The 19,867-nt window shown below is 42.8% G+C and overlaps 1 protein-coding gene across 3 annotated transcripts in view; it reads right to left on the bottom strand.

The window, feature by feature from the left end:
• LOC117355891 (trichohyalin-like) overlaps positions 1-19,867 on the bottom strand; it is a 178,607-nt gene that overhangs the window by 33,579 nt on the left and 125,161 nt on the right. For all 3 annotated transcript variants that reach the window (XM_033934974.1, XM_033934976.1, XM_033934975.1), the window contains one exon: positions 6,508-6,670. In XM_033934974.1, coding sequence (XP_033790865.1) covers positions 6,508-6,670 — 163 coding nt within the window. The remainder of the gene's footprint in view (positions 1-6,507; positions 6,671-19,867) is intronic.

The following is a 19,867-nucleotide window of genomic DNA, read 5'->3' as shown; positions in this document are numbered from 1 at the left end:
AGGAAATGAGGGTGGAATAAGCCATAAGGAGGGGGAGATGCTAGAAATGGTGGATTCATGTGGGAGAGTTGTCAAGGAGATGAGTGAGCAGAATAATGAGTATAGGAGAGTAGAAATTTGGTAATGTGAAACAAATAAAAAGGAATAAGAGGATGAGAAATGTGAAAGCTAGGGGATGAGAGAAGGAGCTAGAAAGTTGATTAGATAAAAAGTGAAAAGGAATAAAGCAATGTTCCCTCTAAGCTGTGTAGTCGTGCACCTTTTGGTAGCAGGCTGTGCAGCCAGCACACCAGGACCTCTGGCCATACTCTGCTGCTGCTGTCTGTGGCTTTGTGAAGAAAGAAGTGCAGCTGGAAGAAAGGAGGAGGAGGCCTACTTGGATGTCTTAGAGCTGACCAGAACACAGGTATACACCCTTGGGAGGGGGCACAAACTTGGAAGCGAGGGGGCACAAACTTGGGACAAGGGCTGGAAGGGGGCATGAACTTGGGAAACAGGATGGAGGAAAAGAGACGCTGAGGTGGGAGAGGGAATAGAAAGTGAGAATTGTTGAGAATCGGTGTGAGCATGAAGGAAAGAGATGGTGTACATGGGGAAAGGAAGAAAGAGGAAAATTGTTGGACATAGGGAAGGAGAGAATTGTTGGACATGGTGGTGGGAGAGGCGAGAGGTAGAGAGAGATGAGGAGAAATGTTGGATGTGGTGGTGGAGAGGGAACAGTGAGACAGATGAAAAGGAATGCAAGAGGGAAGAATGTTAGACATGGCGGTGGAGGGAATGGAGGAAGATATGTAGCATGGTGCTAGAGAGGGTGATAGAAGCAGAAATTTTGGGCATGGGCAAAAGATGCTGCACACAGTCCAGGGGATTAGAGAGTGAAAAATGTTGGATGTGGCAGTAGAGGGAGTTGGAAAGATGCACCCTGGATCCCTCTATCTCTCTTTCTCTACTCCCTTTGCAGCAAGGGAGGGAATGAGAGAAAGAGAGATGGTGGACAGTGAGCGAGAAGGAGACATTGCACATGGGGGTGGAAGAAATGCTATGCAGTGGAGGGGAAGGGAAAAAAAGCATGCTTTGTGTAGTTTAATTTTGTAGTTACCATTATGTGGTGTTAATAAGATTATATTGTGTGTATATGAAAAATGAATGGAAGAAATGGCAATTACAATTAGTACTATTATTATTATAGTAGTATTATGTGGGATGGAGCTTGGGTAGGGTCTGGGGTGAAGCTTGGGCATTCTGGGGTGGAGTTTAGAATGGAGCTTTAGCCCCCCCCAAAAAAACAAACAAACAAAAAAGCATTCAGCTGCCTATATGCAGGAGAGTCCACAAACCAATCCGTCAAAGGCTGGGCAAATTACAGCTTGTGGCCTGACCAAATAATGTCCAAAACCCACTGGTCAGATGAAATGTGAACCCAGGCTGGGAGGAATGCTGAGAGTCTGTCCCCCATCTGTTGTGACAAACCCAAGTCCATTTCTGGTTTTGTCCCAAAGATAGGGAGGAAATTCACTAAACCCTGATGCAGGAGACCTGATCAAGTTGAAACTCAGACTAAAGAATTAGCTGACTACTACCATAGAGAGATTGCATCATATGAGGAATGGCAGGAATAGGACAGGCAGGAAAGCTTTACCCAGTTTAAACCTGTCCCTGATACTGCCAGGGGATTACTACCTTTCCAGCAACCTGTCCCTGTAAGAGCCAGGGCTAGAAAGAAACCTGTATATAGTCAAACGGACCAAGCTAGTGTGTGGAGAGCCCTTCCTCCACCCAGGCTCAGGGGGAGTGTCTCTCCACAGCTTAAAATGAGGCAGTCCAGAGTAGGAATAGGGGAGAAGCAAAGAGGAGAGAGGCAAGCTGAAGCTGACGAGAGCCAGGAAGAGAGTGAGATTCTCTCTCCCCAGCCAGAGGAGGCTGATGAAACAGATTGGCATATGATAGATGCAGAGGAGATGTTTTCTCTATCTGAAATTTGTGAGCAAGACCAAGGAGAAGCAATGGACATTCAAGAGAGTCTGGTAGGAACTGAAACTTTTCCTGTGGACATGGAAATGCAGTATGTGTTTTTGTTTTCTGCCTGCAGACTCTGAGCTACAAGATAAGCCGTGTTTTTTTTTCTTTGAGGAGAGTTTAGTTCCTCTCCTAGAATACTGAACTTTGAATTTTTGCCTTAAAACATTGGTTTTGATTCAAACAGATGTTTGTATGTTTTTCCCTGCTAGCAGCCAGGCTAGGCAATCACGTTACTCTCTCACAGTTGTGTGTAGTTGCTACAGCAATGTTTCAGAAGGAAACGTCCTTAGACTCTCTGCACTGAACCAGAACATTGGCTCTGAATTAAACTTCTCTACATGCTGGGCTGTGATAAGTTTTCCCTTAGAGTACCTGTGTTTCTGAGCACTAGTTCTGCTTATAGAGAAACAGCTTATTTAAAGAAAGTGAAGCCATGTGATATTCTTGCCTGCTTTGCTCCCAGTTTGCTGGGAGGTTGTTCTTTTCTGTTCATTATTTGGCAGTACTCCTTTTGAATAAACAGCTGAGTGAATGTTGCAAGCCCAAAATATATAAACTAACTGCTCTGGTGAAGAGGACTGTGTTATATTCTACTGTTAAAGCCCAGAAGCAAGGGACTGTGTTTAAACCATTACTGACCAACTTGGATACTTTGATTTTGGTGCTTTGTTTCTGTATGAGAAGTATATGATTTCATGGAATGAGTGTTTCTTTGAAACTGCAAGGCTGAAGCCTGTATTTTGGTTTTTTTGCCATTTCTGACTAAGACTCATTACTTGCATAACCCTGTTAGGCTATTACCTAGCCAGATAAAGTCCTGAAGGGTCCCTTGGTTGTAAGAGACACGCTGGGCCAGAAGTTTTGTCACAATCCCGTGGGCTTGCTGCACATCTTAGGGGTGTGGATGTGACACTGTAGAAGGGCATCCCTTGGCCTGGCGTCATTGTTCCATTTTGGCAGAGGACATGGAACGGGTGGCAGAAGGCTGGGATCACCTGTAGCTGGGAGCCCTTGGAAAATCTCTGTGATATGGTACTCGCACATAGGCAGGATCGCTGGGAGCCATGAAAATTAAAGCGACCAGAACCTCTAGAGGTCCTGGGTCTGCTATCAGGCAGGGAGACAGTCTACCACAGAATTCATGAGGTTGTCCAGGCTCTTGCCAAACAATAACTGACCCTTAAAGGGAAGTCTAGCCAAAGTAGTCTTGGAAGTGAAATCACCAGCCCATTGTCTGATCCAGAGCATCCTGCAGGTAGAAATGGATTACACCGACACTTTTGCCAAAACCCACATAAGGTCATACAATGTGTCAGCAACATAATCCAACCCAGCCAAAAGAAGTTGAGGAGGAGGATCCACAGCCTCACTCTCCAGCATGTGCAGCCAAGAAAGTCAGGTGTGTGTGAAAAGGATGCTGCCTAAACAGCCTTTATGCCTAAAGCAGCTGCATCGAAGAGTCACTGGAGGACCACATCCACATAGTGGTCCTTCATATCTTTAAGCACCTTCACTGGATAGAGAAATGTGCCTAGTCACCTGTGCAACCAAAGAATCTACCCTAGGCTGACCCAGAAGTTGCTGGCACTCCTGTGCCATAGGATACAAACAAGACATGGCCCTTGCTATCTTAAGAGTACCTTCCATAGAGTCATATTGCTCCAAGATTAAAACATTCATAACAGAGTGCCAGGGGAAGGTAGCAGACTGTGAGCATACACCACAAAGCCAGGAGGAAGAGGAGGATTGGAGCCGGCTTAGTGACAAATTTCAACTCCTGCAAAAACTTTGAAATAAGATCTGGCAAAGTCACAGACTTAAATAATCGCAGAACCATGGGATTGTCTCCAGGTTCCAAAACCCCAGAGAGATTCAAAGATCCAGCACACAGTCCCAGGACCCCCATCCCAGGAAGTGCTGAGCCTGTAAATATAAGGGGTCTGCAGCCAGGCACACAGAACTAGCAGCAGTGCCAAGCCCTACAAATAAAGAAGGCCACTCCAGTGGACTAGCCAAGCGTTTTGTCACCTGCTTATTCAAGGGAGAGACTAAGCTTGTCGCTGCTGCCTCTCCTGGCTGTGCCACTTAGCACGTGGCACAAGGATGCTCCTTGACATATTACATTTGCGCAATCCTGGCAAGAATTTACATTGGAAAAGCTTGAGGACTCCATTCCAACAAGTTTTGAGGCAAAAACTGCAGTTTTGAAGAAACAGGGAGCTTTAGATAAAAAGATTGCTAAAAATCCAAGATGGCCACCACTAAGAAATTTGCGCCATAATTGTGAGATTTTTCACATTAAATAAAGTTCAGAAATAGCAATTTTAGGATTTTTCAGGTGGGAGAACACAGAAACCTTTAAAACTTCAATTTTCAAACCTCCCCAATTCACCTCATAGGCTGCGACAGCCTTTACTCACTGTAATCTGTGCTGGGAATATTCTGCAGCCTGCCTCAGCTCTAATAGTAGCTCGAATCAGAGAATCACTGTATCATGCTGGGAATGCCTCTTTGACACTGATCTTTGGGTTGCCAGTCAGAATTTATGCCTCACTACTACTGCTGCCTGATTTATGATTCAAATCGATTCATCAATTCACTTCAGGTGAATTGATTCGAATCGATTTGTATTTCCAAAAAATCAGCCTCGCCAATTCGGGGCCCAACACTCCTCCCTGTGCCTTCAGTCTCCTAAAACAGGAGCGGCAGCGCTGCCTCTTGCTGTCTGTCCACTGCCGCACCTGCTTTAGGGGGCGAGGGGGGAGGGTTAGTCGGGAAGTGCTGGTGTCCTCCAGCTTCCCTCCTGGTCTCCCACTGTTACTTTTACTTAATTACAGCAGTGAAGCAGCCTGCAGAGAGGATCGCTAATGCTTTAGCTATCCCTGCAGGCTGCCATCGTCCTCAGGAATATGTTTAATCTGCCGCGATCCTGCCTATGATGTCAGAGGAGGGGTGGGACTGCGGCAGAGGAGGGGTGGGACTGCAGCAGAGTGAACATGCTTCTGAAGACGACGGCAGCCTGCAAGGATTGCTAAAGCACTGGCGATTCTCTCTGCAGGCTGCTCCGCTGCTGTGATTAAGTAAAGGTATGAGCGGGAGGCCAGGGGGGGGAACATGCAGGCCTTCAGGGGGAACAGGCCTTCGGGGGAGTACAGGCCTTCATGGAGGGACAGGCCTTTGGGGAAGGGGAGCCCTCGTGTAGAAGTTCACAGAGGGAGGGATGGAAGGGACATTCAAAGAGATGTGCATATGTCTGACGGGGGGGGGGAAGAAATAATGTGTCTAAAATCAGAGGAGAGGGAAAGAGATGGTGGACAATGGGATTTAGGGAGGGAAGGAACAGAAAAGGAGAGAAGTTGGACACAAGGGATGGTGAAGAGGGGGGGAAGATAGAGATACTGGATAGGAGGGTAGTTGGGAAGAGAATGGGATAGATGGTGAACCCTGGGGTAATGGGGAAGGAGGGAGAGATGCTGAATGAAAGTATAGTTAAGAAAAGGAGAGATGGTGGATCTGGGGATGGTGGGGTCCATCGCTGCAGCTGCAGGGATGCAGACGAAAAAAAGGAAAGATGCCAGACCTCCAGGGGAGGGAAGGGAAATAAAAGGGGAGGACAGAGATGGAAGATGGATGGTTAACACAGAGAAAGAAAATGACAAATGGGAAGGAGATCCTGGCAAGCGAGTTATCGGAAGACAACCAGAGCCTGGGACCAACATGATTTGAATGACCAGACAAGAAAGGGTAGAAAAAATAATTTAATTTTCTGTTTTGTGACTACAATATGTCAGATTTGAAATGTGTATCCTGCCAGAGCTGGTGTTAGACACAGGCGTGAACTAGGACCTAAAAGAGGAAGTCTTTTTTGTTTGTTTATTTTGTTTACACCACAGCACCAGTGTGGGTAGGAGAGGGCAAAGGGCCCACATTGTAAGCAGAAGTGGCTGCTGAGCTTATCGCGGCAAGGGATCTCTCTGCTGCGATAAGTTTAGCGGCCATGACCACCCATTCCCCACTGGCAGGAGGGATGCCCAGTACCCTGCGAGACACTGCTGAGCCTCCTACAGATGCCTAATAGCCCACACTTAAACCCCTGCTAAGCAGAAGGTGAGGGAAAGCGGGGGAAGACTCAAGCTCCAAATTACTTGTGCAGGCTGGCTAAAAAGTACCACCAGGTACCTCAGTCTGCTTTTCTATGCAGGCAGAGATGACACTAAAGGTAATGAGTTCTGAGCACTTAAAAACACCAAATAAAAACTGAAAACACCAAATAAAATAAGAAAAAGGAGAGAGCAGAACAGAAACACTCCTTCTGGTTCACTTTCAGAAAGGAAAAACTGCAGGTGGCAGTAGAGCTCCCGCTGAAGTAGGAGGGTCACAGAAAAAAAATCTAGAGTGGATTCCTTCTGCACGGCCATGGGGAGATGACCTGCTTGTCCAGAATGACACGCCTATTGTACTGGAAATATACTTAGTAAGAAAACTTACCTTTTGTAAGTGGTTGGTACTTTCCAGTACTTGGGAACGTAAATATCCATTTTCTTTTGTCAAATATTCACACTTTTCAGCTATTTTGTTACATAAATATTTATCCTCATCAGCAGATAATTGTTTTTCCTTTAGCTGTTGCCTTAGTTTGTCTGCTTCTTTGCTAAAAGGGTAAAAGGTCAAACAGTGCTGATAAAGTAATATAATTTGTCATCTGGTTCACACTGCAAAAAGCACAGTTACTTACCGTATCCTGGGAAAGCAGGCAGATATTCTCACATGTGGGTGATGTCATCCACGGAGCCCTGGTATGGACAGTGAAAAGTGTAGTATCACTTTAAGCTTTAGCAAGCTTTTAGACTGAACGCCAGCTCGCGAGGTCAAGCAAAGAAGCCAACTAGAAGAGGTGGGTAGGTTGTGAAAATATCTGCCTGCTGTCCCAGGATAACATCTGTTACGGTAAGTAACTGTGCTTTATCCTTAGACAAGTAGGCAGCATATTCTCGCATGTGGGACTCCCTAACTTCAACAAAAGGAATGGAGGGATAGTTGAGTTCCTAGAAACCCAGAAAGATTTGAGTTGCTTTGCAAAAAACTAGACCCAATGTCTGACATGAGAGCACGGAGACAAGGGAAGGAACCTAATGGAAGAAAAGAATAGAGGAATTCCATGCCCTACTATAGGTAAACAGAAGATTCTGAGAACACCTATATGCATGGAGGTTGTAAAAATAAATAAATAAATAAAAATACTCGACCTCCTAGAGTCAAAAGTCTCTTAATATAGGTGATGGAGACACCAAAAAGATTCAAAACCAAATAAGAGAGGACTACTGGCTAATCCACTTATATGGAGCAGTTGACTTAATGAACAATTGAAAGCAGTCCTATACCTGAATGGATACAAATGAAAAGGGAAAGGAAGTTTGTGATTTTAAAAAAAGCATAATTTTCTTGATAAGAATTGTTTTAGAGGATAAAAAGTAGGAACTATCCTAGAAAAGCTGATACTATGAAGTATAAAAATAAAATAACTTAGAGGGGCATAATCAAAGAAAAGGTGTAAGCCCCTTTTTGACCTAAGGCACTAGGCGCCCAAAGTAAGCAGCAGGGAAATGTCCATTCTCAAAAGAAACATCCAAAATGTGTTGTTTTTTTTCAAGAATGGCCTACCTGTATGTTCAGGTGTTTAATTGCCCAGACCTCCACTACGTCTGTCTTTAAACCTTATTCCTGAATAAAAATTTGCCTAAGTCCCAAACATTACATTAGTGATTTTTATTCCGCCATTACCTTGCGGATCAAGGCAGATTACACAAGAGGTTATCTGGACATTTCTAGGAGAGTTACAAAGTAGAGCAGGTTGTCTGGACATTTCCAGGAAATTTACAAAGTAGAGCAGGTTACTTCGGGGGAGATCTGGACAATGTTTCAGGGTCATTACAAGACAGATAATTTAGTTAGAAGGTTGTGGGATCTGGGGGAGATTGAAATGCTTCCTGCGGTGTTAGTTTGTCTTGATGGATTTCTTGAATAGCAGGGTTTTTATTTCTCTTCTGAAAGTTTTGTAGTCTGGTGTTGTGATCAGTAGATTGGAGAGTTGATTGTCTAGTTTCCCTTTTAGTACGTGGGAGGGACCAGACCTTCACCTAAAACTATGATTCTCTAACTGGCATCTGTCATAAACTCCAGTTAGAGAATTGTGGATCCGTCCCCCCCATGCTATGATCACGGCAAGAGGGATGCCCAGTCCTTCCTGCTCGCATCTGCTGCAACCCCCTGCAATGATCGTGGCAGGAGGGATGCCCAGTCCCTCCTGCCCACACCCGCCGGGACTCCCCCCATAACGATTATGGCAGAAAGGATGCCCAGTCCCTTCTGCTGAAATCTGCCCCAACCCTCCTGCAAAGGTGCACCTGGAAGGGGCAGGCCTGCCATTCCAGTGAAGGCAAACTTTTGGGGGTTAAGGGGGGGTATCCAGCAGGAGCGATCTCTCCTTCCAGCGATCGTTGCGGGGGGTCATGGTGGGTGCGGGCAGGAGGGACTGGGCATCCCTCCTGCTCATAGTCTTTGCTTGGGGGGGGGGCAATGGGTTGCCTGGGTCACTAAACTGATTGTGGCAGCCGCAACCCGATTGGAACTTATAACTTTTTTGACTTTGTCTAAATCAAAACATACAAGTTCCATCCAGGCAACCTCGTCAAATTTTTGATTATCGCTGCAGGATGACTAAGTCTGGTCAGCCCACATCCCGCCCACCCCCCACCCTTACCACTCCTCCAAAAACGCCCCTTTTCACTCTGGGTGCACAGCAGCAGTCAAAAGGCCTAAGCTGCTTCTAGATACATCTAAAACATCTTTGGGACAGTGCTGTGAACAAGGCTGCCCTGTGAACTTCTAAAAGCTAAATTACTCAGCATTTCATATTCTGCTCTTTTCACTGTTTTTCATCATTATATCTGCTTAATTTCTCTTCTCCTCCCTGTTTCTTACTTAAAAAACCCAAAAAAAAAGCACAAAAAAATAAACCCTTCTCTTTCCTCTGTTAAATCTTATTTCCTCTTCCTCTTCATAGGAATAAGGATAAGACTTTATTAACTCTAATTAAATCCTGGTGCCTATGGCACAGGGTGACTAAAGTAGGGAAAATCCTGTGTTTTAGGGTAGCCACTGATTTGTTATAGAGCCTGCATTTTTGTTTAAAATACTATGTTTTAGGGTGGTATAGAGCCTGTATTTCTGACTTACTAGTTTTTAGCCATTGTGTCTGCTGATTAGGTAGAGAAGGGAGGGGCTCTGATTTACTACTAAGGTTAACTGCATTATCTTTGGGACAGTGCTATGAACAAGGCTGCCCTATGAACTTCTAAAAGCTAAGTTACTCAGCATTTCATATTCTGCTCTTTTCACTGTTTTACAGCATTATATCTGCTTAATTTCTCTTCTCCTCCCTGTTTCTTACTTAAAAAAACAAAAAAACACAAAAAATAAACCCTTGTCTTTCCTTTGTTAAATCGTATTTCCTCTTTCCCTTTCCCTTCATAGGAATAAGGGTAAGACTTATAGTCTCACCAACTCCAGGGACCACTTTTCATATATAGAGACCCAAATAATCAGGACTACTCAAATCAAGTCACTTCACAACCAATCAAGATGACCTTTATTCTATGCTATCACTGTGGTGCTTTAATTCCAAGACATACTATTTGACTTAAGGCTTGCCCCATCTGTCTTCAACTTGCTAGTATTAAGGAGGAGCTCTGCAAACTTAAACAGGAATTGAATATAATTAAAGCAGCTTCCATCACTCCACAAAATCATACCAACTTACCACCTCTACCTCAAAGAATAAAACAGCCCAGGAATAAATGGGTCACAGTAGGCTCAGGAAGACTGTGACATGTAACACAGAAATATCCACCTTCACAAATATTACCTCTACAGAATTCCTTCGCTCCACTAGTGCACTGCGATACTCAAGAAAACAGAAGGGAGGTGGGACTCGAACCAATGAAGGTAACTCAAGAGAACAAGCGCACCCTAAGCACAAATAAAAAAGCCAAAAACAGAAAACTATTACTGTTGGGGGATTCCATCATCAGAGGCATTAACCTTGGAACACAAGACGAGGAGACCAAAATAGTGAAATGTCTTCCAGGATCCTCAGCTACCAGGAGTTCCAGTCAAATACCAGTCAAGTTCCAGTCTGGAATTAAACACAATGAAGTGCCCAATACAGAGCACACTCAAGATTCTGGGAATACAACTAGACAGAAACTGCACAATGCAAACACAAATCCACAAAATCATCCAAAAAGCATTCTTCACCATGCGAAACCTAAGAAAAATAAGAAAATTCTTCAACAAAGATCAATACAAGATCTTAGTACAATCCCTTGTACTAAGTATTGTAGACTACTGCAACAGCCTCTACCTACCATGCCCAAACTACATGATAAAATAACTACAGACCGTCCAGAATACAGCCCTCAGACTCATCTACTCCCTCGAAAAATATGACCACATCACCAATGCATACCTAGACTCACACTGGCTACCGATAAAAGCAAGATCCCAATTCAAATTCTACTGTCTACTATATAAAGTAACCCATGGAACTGCACCCAGCTACCTAAACAACCGACTATACCGTAACCTCTCACCCAGAATAAGGAGAACTCAGAGCCTATTAATCTACCCCCCTCTCAATGGTACCCGACACAAGAAACTATACGACAACCTTTTAGCAACACAGGCAGCGAAAATTGACCCTACCATCTCCAATCTACTGATCAAAACAACAGACATTAAAGTATTCCGAAAAGAAATCAAAACTCATCTTTTCAAAAAACACTTCCCATCATTCTGACCTCACTATAGCACTAGAATATACTCTCATGAATACCACCACCACAGCAACACCAAGTCAATTCATCAAACCTTTTCCCCACTACATAGTCAGAAACCTATACAAGAAATCACTGGCTGTAACCAGAAAACTGCTTCCTTCAACATTGTATAACTCACTACTATATCCCGAATGTATTATTATTCATCACAGTAACCTATTATATACTTACTCTTTGTTTTGTAATTCTCTTGGAAATGTCCAAACTATCAATTGTAACCTGCTATATACATGCTTCTTTGTATTGTAACGCTCCTGGAAATATCCAGACTACTAATTTGTAATCCGCTTAGAACCGCAAGGCACAAGCGGAATAGAAATCACTAATGTAATGTAATGTAATGTAATGTAAATACAGACTATAATTAAGGAAGAAACTAAGGATTTTAACACTGATGTTGTTATCCATCTGGGAACAAATGACCTGGCCAACAACTCTACACTTGCAGCACAGAAAGCTTTTCGGGAGCTTGGTGAGGGCGAGAAACCTTTTGTAAAGACTTTAGCTTTTTCTGAAATACTGCCTGCATATGGAAAGGGAGAGCAAAGAGTGAAAAACACAGAGGACTTTAATAGATGGCTCAAAGCCTGGTGTCATCAAGAAGGCTTCAGGTACATAGGAGGATGGGGAAATACATGGAAGGACAAGAAGCTATATTGCACTGATGGGCTACATATTACTACAGTGAAATGTAATCGGGTCTGGATATATTTGTCTTATTATCTCAGTCCACCTTGTTTTTAAGAGGAAGCCTCAGCCCCACCACTCCACCGATGTAAATCTTGTAACTGCGGGAAGGATTATGTGGTGCCTCATCATTGGCTTTTCCTTTCTAATATTTGTAAAGTGTCATTGTGCCAACATTTATAATAAATAATGAATAAATATCTCAAATGAGCGATTTATAAAGATAAAGTGCTTAAATACTTAGCTCATCTCAGCCAAAGAACCTGGGAGTCTTACCCGACATGTTTCGCTCTCAAGGAGCTGTATCAAGGGTCTCCCAAGTACGCTGCCGTCATCCGACTCCACCGATCTATACTTTTGAGAGATTTACAGCTGTGGAGTGGTGGGGCTAAGGCTTCCTCTTAAAAACAAGGTGGACTGAGATAATAAGACAAATATGTCCAGACCCGATTACATTTCACTGAGATATTTACATACGCTGGCTGAAAGAACTTTTTAAAGCCATAGAGTGATATGCTACATATTACTACAGCAGGAAAAAGAAACCTTGCAGAGAAATTTAGACAATATTTTTCTAGGCATTTAAACTAGAAGGTGGGGGTGGTGTATGTACGAAGGACAATTATAGAGACCACCCCCGGCAAAAGAAAAGATGCGATAGTAGTAAAGACTGCAACATAAACAATATCAGCAACTCATTTCTTAGTATTGCAACGGAAAGTGAAACGAAAAAAAAAAATCCATACGAAAAAGGAGATTATCGCTGAAAAATAGCTGGAAAGCGATGACCACATATGCTCGCAGTCTAAGCAACAAAGTTCATGATCTGCAAGCCCTGATGTTAGAGGCAGATCTAGATATTGTCGCTATCACAGAGACATGGTTCAGTGAATCACATGGATGGGATGCAAACATACCAGGATATAATCTTTTTAGGAAGGATGGTCAAAAAGGTGGAGGAGTAGCTCTCTATGTAAAGATCAATATCCAAGCGACGGAAATGCAAGACACCTGGGGAGAGCAAGAAGCGATATGGATCGCTCTGAAAAGAGAAGATGGAACTTCTATCTACATGGGTGTAGTCTACAGACCTCCGACTCAATCGCAGCAAATTGATAAGGATCTGATTGTGAATATCCATAAGTTTGGAAGGAAAGAGGAGGTTCTGCTGTTGGGAGATTTCAACCTGCCGGATGCGGACTGGAATGTTCCGTCTGCAGAATCAGAACGAAGTAGGGAGATTGTGGATGCCTTTCAAGAGGCTCTGCTCAGACAAATGGTGACGGAACCCACAAGGGAAAAAGCAATATTGGATCTGGTCCTCACAAATGGAGAGAGTATCTCTAATGTTCGAGTGGGTGCTCACCTGGGAAGTAGCGATCATCAAACGATTTGGTTTGATATAACGGCTAAAGTGGAGAGCGGCTGTACGATACTTAAAGTCCTAGATTTCAAACGTACGGACTTTAATGCAATAGTAGAGTACCTGAAGAAAGAGCTGTTAGGATGGGAGGACATAAGAGAAGTGGAAAGACAGTAGTCTAAGCTGAAAGGAGCGATAAAAATGGCTACGGATCTTTATGTGAAGAAAATCAATAAAAACAAGAGAAAAAGGAAGCCGATACGGTTCTCCAAACTAGTGGCGGAGAAAATAAAGGTGAAAGAGTTGGCGTTCGTGAAATATAAAAAAAACCAAGAAGAGGAGTGCAGAAAGGACTACAGGGTGAAATTGAAAGAAGCCAAGAGAGAGATACATCTGGCAAAAGCACAGGCGGAAGAACAAATGGCTAAAAATGTAAAAAGGGGAGACAAAAATTTTAAAGATATATTAGTGAAAGGAGGAAGATGAAAAATGGAATTGCTAGGCTAAAAGATGCTGGGAACCAATATGTGGAGAGTGATGAGGAGAAAGCAAATGTGCTAAACAAATACTTCTGTTCTGTGTTCACAAAAGAAAATCCTGGAGAAGGACCGAGATTGTCTGGCAAAGTTACACGAGAAAATGGAGTAGATTCTGCGCCGTTCACGGAGGAGGGTGTTTATGAGCAACTTGAAAAACTGAAGGTGGACAAAGCGATGGGACCAGACGGGATCCATCCCAGGATACTAAGGGAGCTCAGAGAGGTTCTGGAGAGTCCTATTAAAGACTTGTTCAACAAATCTCTGGAAACGGGAGTGATTCCTGGGAATTGAAGGAGAGCGGATGTGGTTCCTATTCATAAAAGTGGTCACAGGGATGAAGCAGGAAACTACAGGCCGGTGAGCCTCACTTCAGTTGTAGGAAAAATAATGGAAGTGTTGCTGAAAGAAAGGATAGTGTACTTCCTTGAATCTAATAGGTTACAGGATCCAAGGCAACATGGCTTTACAAAAGATAAATCGTGCCAAACGAACCTGATTGAATTTTTTGATTGGGTGACCAGAGAGCTGGATCGAGGACATATGCTAGATGTAATTTACTTGGATTTCAGCAAAGCCATTGTTACAGTTCCTCATAGGAGGCTGTTGAACAAACTTGAAGGGCTGAAGTTAGGACCCAAAGTGATGAACTGGGTCAGAAACTGGCTGTCGGACAGACGCCAGAGGGTGGTGGTTAATGGAAGTTGCTCGAAGGAAGGAAAGGTGAGTAGTGGAGTCCCTCAGGGTTCGGTCCTGGGGCCAATCCTGTTCAATATGTTTGTGAGTGACATTGCTGAAGGGTTAGAAGGAAAAGTGTGCCTTTTTGCAGATGATACCAAGATTTGTAACAGAGTAGACACCGAAGAGGGAGTGGAAAATATGAAAAAGGATCTGCAAAAGTTAGAGGAATGGTCTAATGCCTGGCAACTAAAATTCAATGCAAAGAAATGCAGAGTAATGCATTTGTGGATTAATAATAGGAAGGAACCGTATATGCTGGGAGGAGAGAAGCTGTTATGCACGGACGGGGAGAGGGACCTTGGGGTGATAGTGTCCGAAGATCTAAAGGCGAAAAAACAGTGTGACAAGGCAGTGGCTGTTGCCAGAAGGATGCTGGGCTGTATAAAGAGAGGCGTAGTCAGTAGAAGGAAGAAGGTGTTGATGCCCCTGTACAGGTCATTGGTAAGGCCCCACTTGGAGTATTGTGTTCAGTTTTGGAGACCGTATCTGGCGAAGGACGCAAGAAGACTTGAGGCGGTCCAGAGGAGGGCGAAGAAAATGATAGGAGGTTTGCGCCAGAAGACATATGAGGAGAGACTGGAAGCCCTGAATATGTATACCCTAGAGGAAAGGAGAGACAGAGGAGATATAATTCAGACGTTCAAATACTTGAAGGGTATTAACGTAGAACAAAATCTTTTCCAGAGAAAGGAAAATGGTAAAACCAGAGGACATAATTTGAGGTTGAGGGGTGGTAGATTCATGGGCAATGTTAGGAAATTCTACTTTACAGAGAGGGTAGTGGATGCCTGGAATGCGCTCCCGAGAGAGGTGATGGAGAGTAAAACTGTGACTGAGTTCAAAGAAGCGTGGGATGAACACAGAGGATTTAGAATCAGAAAATAATATTAAATATTGAAGGCCAGTACTGGGCAGACTTGCACGGTCTGTATATGGCCGTTTGGTGGAGGATGGGCTGGGGAGGGCTTCAATGGCTGGGAGGGTGTAGATGGGCTGAGTAAGTCTAAACAGAGATTTTGGCAGTTGGAACCCAAGCACAGTACCGGGCAAAGCTTTGGATTCTTGCCCAGAAATAGCTAAGAAGAAAAAATTTAAAAAATTTAAATTGAATCAGGTTGGGCAGACTGGATGGACCATTCGGGTCTTTATCTGCCGTCATCTACTATGTTACTATGTTATGTTACTATGTAAAACCTGTTTCGATTATCGGTACTTGGACAACCTGTCTTTTTGATCATCCAAGTACCGATTTAGGCGGGTTTTTAGACGTATTTTCATTTTGATTATGTACCTCATAGTGGCTTACTGTGTAGAAAAACCAACCTCTCGATAAAAATATTTGTAATATTATTATTAATCTATTATATCTCACAAAGGCTGAAAAAGTAATGTAATAAGCCTTAAAATGAGAAAATCAGTAGAAACAGCCAGAGGATATACATTATCAAGATAATATGCCAGTTATAAGATGATATTTGACTCTTTTTCCTCATCATCATGCCAAATAACACTGTATCGTAAGAAAGTGCAACATGATTTTCCAATAATGAGTTCACTTGAGATCAAATTGAATCCCAAAATATCTTAATATTAACTTTTATTAGTTATGACAGGGGTTGCCATCCAACATATAACCAATAATTGGAAAAATCACAAAAACCGTAGCTACACATTTTGGTGGAATTCATTATGCCATATATTTAAAATGGAACGTGTAATAGCAGTACAAAGAGGGACATATACTACTTTATAAAAATATGGGGGCCATTGGCAAAATATTGTGATGAATAGTCATTGATTCTTCTCTTTTCCTTTTCTTTTTTTAGCAGACAAAAGGGGGGAGGGAGTTAGGAATAATTTTATATAATATGTTATAATATGCTATATAATATGTGTGTTTATTCCTATTGAAAATGTGATAAAGGAAGGGTGGTTTGGGGGGGTTATTGCATCACTAGATTTTTATGTGGTAGAGATTGATGTGCTATTGTGGAATAACTTGTACAATATATTCTTTTGTGCACTTGCTGTTCAATTTTAAAATGAATAAAGAATTTTAAAAAACCCCAAGATAATATGCCAGTAAGTATGAAATCACCTGAAAGATCAAACAAGGAATGTGTGAAAGGATTTGTTTAATATTTTTGTAAAACCCAACAATTTGGTTTAGTGTTCTTAATTTTTTTTAAAGTCTCCTCAAGAGGAGCTTAGTAAGGATAGAACACCACTAAAAATGGGATCTGAACCCATGAAAGTATATGTCTATATCTAGAAGGAAAGTAGTTGAACTTTTAAAAACTACTTGGCTCGTTAGAAACTTGGAAATCAAAATATATAAAATGTTATCCAAATAAAATAAGGAATGGAGAAACGAGCCATGATAGATGTTGCCCCTAGTATAAGTGCCATATGAAATAGGAGTACTTAAGTAGGTGAAAAGAAAACCAAAGTAACGAACCAGTGTCATTGGACTCCTGTATACTTTTACTTCAATATAGAAGAGGAAATATGGGTAGCCTGAACTTAGCCATGCATTATCCCAAATTAATCAAATAAATTATTCCTGAGCCAGTGGCATCAACTGAAGGTAAGGAGATACTGTAGAGTTGAGTTGAGTATGACCCAGCTAAACGAAAATAGGCAATGTGTTTGCTGAGTTAAAGTGATTAATAGAATCTTCTTAGGAAGCAATAGAGATATTTCTAGAAAAAAAGGTCACCAATATCAGAAAACATGAGAGGAAAAGGTAACCTCAATGTTTTTTCGTGAGGAGAAAACCTCAATGTTGCACACATAAGAATGCCATGGGGAAAAACAAAATGAGGAGAACTAAAATTGCTGGACAGTAGCATAATATCAAAGGACCAGCAAAAACTAACATAAACACAGAATAAAATTTTGTGTGTGGAAGAAAAGCACACCACAATATTCCCTATAGAAATATAGAAGCATAATAGCAGAAAAAGTCAAATAGGCTAACTACTCTGCTCTTCCGGAGTAGTCCTTACCTCTTCTTCTCTTAGTAAAAACAAGAAGTAAAATAACTCTGCGAGACCATTAAGAAATGGTTGTAACAGATTATATGAGGTCATCAATTTAGTAAAGACCATCAGGACACTTAAAATGATTCCAACAGTAAATCAAGACTACAGGCTTTCAGGAGCACCATGGAAGAATTCTGAGTCTTACGTGACTGTATTATGTTAGCAGGAACTAATATATTATCGGTAAGAGAGGTAAAAAGGAGGTGACCTAGAAATAGTCTAGAGAACACAACATGTAACATGTTAGACAAAAACACAGCATACTGCAGAGAAGTAGAACAAGTAGAACAGTAATGCACTGAATGAAGATCAATATAAAACCAAAGGACTTGGGATAAAGGTAGGGCTTGATTTCAGTTCTGGAACAATACCCAATGGTACTATGAGATGCTATTATATACGCTAATTGCACCCAAGCATATCTAGTTTCTCTTGCTAGAAATTGAAAAGGAAACTGAAAGATATGAATGTGACCTGTATAGAATGCAGAGCAGAAACAGGTCTCTCTAGAACTATAATCTTATCTATTAGAACTTGGGTAGTGCACACTGATGTTTTAACATATAATCCTGTAATTTTAGACCATGTACTGAAACCTTCAGCCCAGAGACTCTGTTTAAGATAAACTAGAGTAAAATGGAAAAAAAAATAAATCTTAAAAAGGATGTAGTGGAAAGATACTTCAAAGTAATTATATGAGCCTTCTGCAAAATACTGTATGAACATTGATTGTACAGTGGAAGGTGTGTTTCAGTAAAAACCCTGGTTGAACCTGCTTATAAGATAAAGCAGAGAACCATTCTGCTTCAATGGATAAAATATACAGAGAGAATGTCCATTGATAGTGCATAAGCACAAAAGTAAACACTACTTGTATTATTATTTATTTTTTAAACATGGTAAGAAAACTATCTTAACAGGCTCTACACCCATGTTAGTCTTTGAATGTTTGTATCCAGAGAACAGGAAAAAGACCACCTTACAGGCTCTACATCCATGGTGGATTCCTGAAGTAGTATGGAAAGCCAGTTGCAATGTGGATCGATGCTGGTTGATCCTGGTATCTAACGTCAGGTTCTACACTCATGTTAGATTCCTCCACTAGTCTGTATGTGACTGAGTCCAAACAACAGGAGAAAGGCCACCTTACAGGCTCTACACCCATGGTGGATTTCTGTCACCATAACCTGATGAAAATCATCGATGTCATTGTTTTGGACTCCTACTGACACTCTAAGATTAGCAGCTATACCATCTGTGACAAAACATCAATTTCTTTTCTTATTCACTGCCATGATGATGTTTAGATGAAGAATGTCAAAGCTCCGATAAAGAACGTTGACAGTTTGATTAACTGACTCGATGATTTGAGGATGAACTTTGATGCAGTTTTTGCAGATATATGATGATATTTTGACGATGCTCTGAAGATGAACATTGATAATGACTTGAAGAACAGAAGCTGAGATGGAACCGATGTCTTCGGTACCCCTCCGATGAAATACTCCCTCAAAACTGCAACTAATGCTCTATCAAAAGTAAGTAGGTCATAGTAGATGAAAATGATGTAGAGCAATGCACATTGTGACAAATCTAGCTCTCTTCCTAGTTTTGGCACAGGATTTAGGGAAGAAGAGCAGGAAACCCTGAGGCATGAGAGTTGTCCAGGTTGGCTCCACGGTTTGCTGAAAGCGCTGACTTCACTTGGGCTAGCTCAGGGGGGTTAAGAAACTACAGCTCCCAGAAGGCCAGCCTCAGCACAGGAAGTTGTCACTGAGGCAAGCTCAGCTGCAGAAAGTTTTCTCTCCCTTTCCCCCTCTTCAGAGCAGGGAGGGGCGAGTTGATTGGGGTTAAAAGTGAGCAGCTGAGACAGAGATGGGAGGAGCCCAGGGGGCAGGAGAGCACACTGCTCCTCCACGGAGGTGTGGGGAACTTAGCCCTAATTGTGAAGATGTCTGATATGCTGGAGATTGAAGCAGAGGGACAAGTCCAAGGTGGTGAACCCATGGACCTTGGAGTTTCAAGTCTGCCCAGCAAGGGTTTTGAGGCCATGAACCTTGATTGAGCAAAGGTGGGGAATGTGTGGCTTTGTTTTGTTTCTTACCTGTTTTATTTTTGCTTAAAAGTTTGAGTGAAACAGTGCTTATATGCAGTGGCGTACTAAGGGGGGGGGCGGGAAGGGCGGTCCGCCCCGGGTGCCAGCCATGAGGGTGTGTTCCCGGCCTTGCCGTTCATTCCCCCCCTACCACCCCCAAAGGACCGCTCGCCCCACTGACCTTCCTGCACCACCTGTGAAGCAGCCCGCAGCAGGATCGTGACTTCAGCGATACCTGAGCTGCATGGGCGCTGCTTCCTGCGCTGCGGTCCCGCCCCTCCTCTGACGTCAGAGGAGGGGCGGGAACGCGGCGCAGGAAGCAGCGCCTAAACAGCGCAGAGATCGCTGACGTCGGGATCCTGCTGCGGCTGCTTCATAGGTAGTGCAGAAAGGTCAGTGGGGCGAGCGGTCCTTCGGGGGTGGTGGGGGGGGACTGAACGGCAAGGCCGGGAGCATAGGTAGTGCTGCTTCATAGTGGTGCGGGG

This window comes from Geotrypetes seraphini, chromosome 2 (genome assembly GCF_902459505.1).
Source record: "Geotrypetes seraphini chromosome 2, aGeoSer1.1, whole genome shotgun sequence".
Taxonomy (NCBI): domain Eukaryota; kingdom Metazoa; phylum Chordata; class Amphibia; order Gymnophiona; family Dermophiidae; genus Geotrypetes; species Geotrypetes seraphini.
The sequence above is the reverse complement of the archived record's forward strand: the minus strand, read 5'-3'. Positions and strand labels throughout refer to the sequence as shown.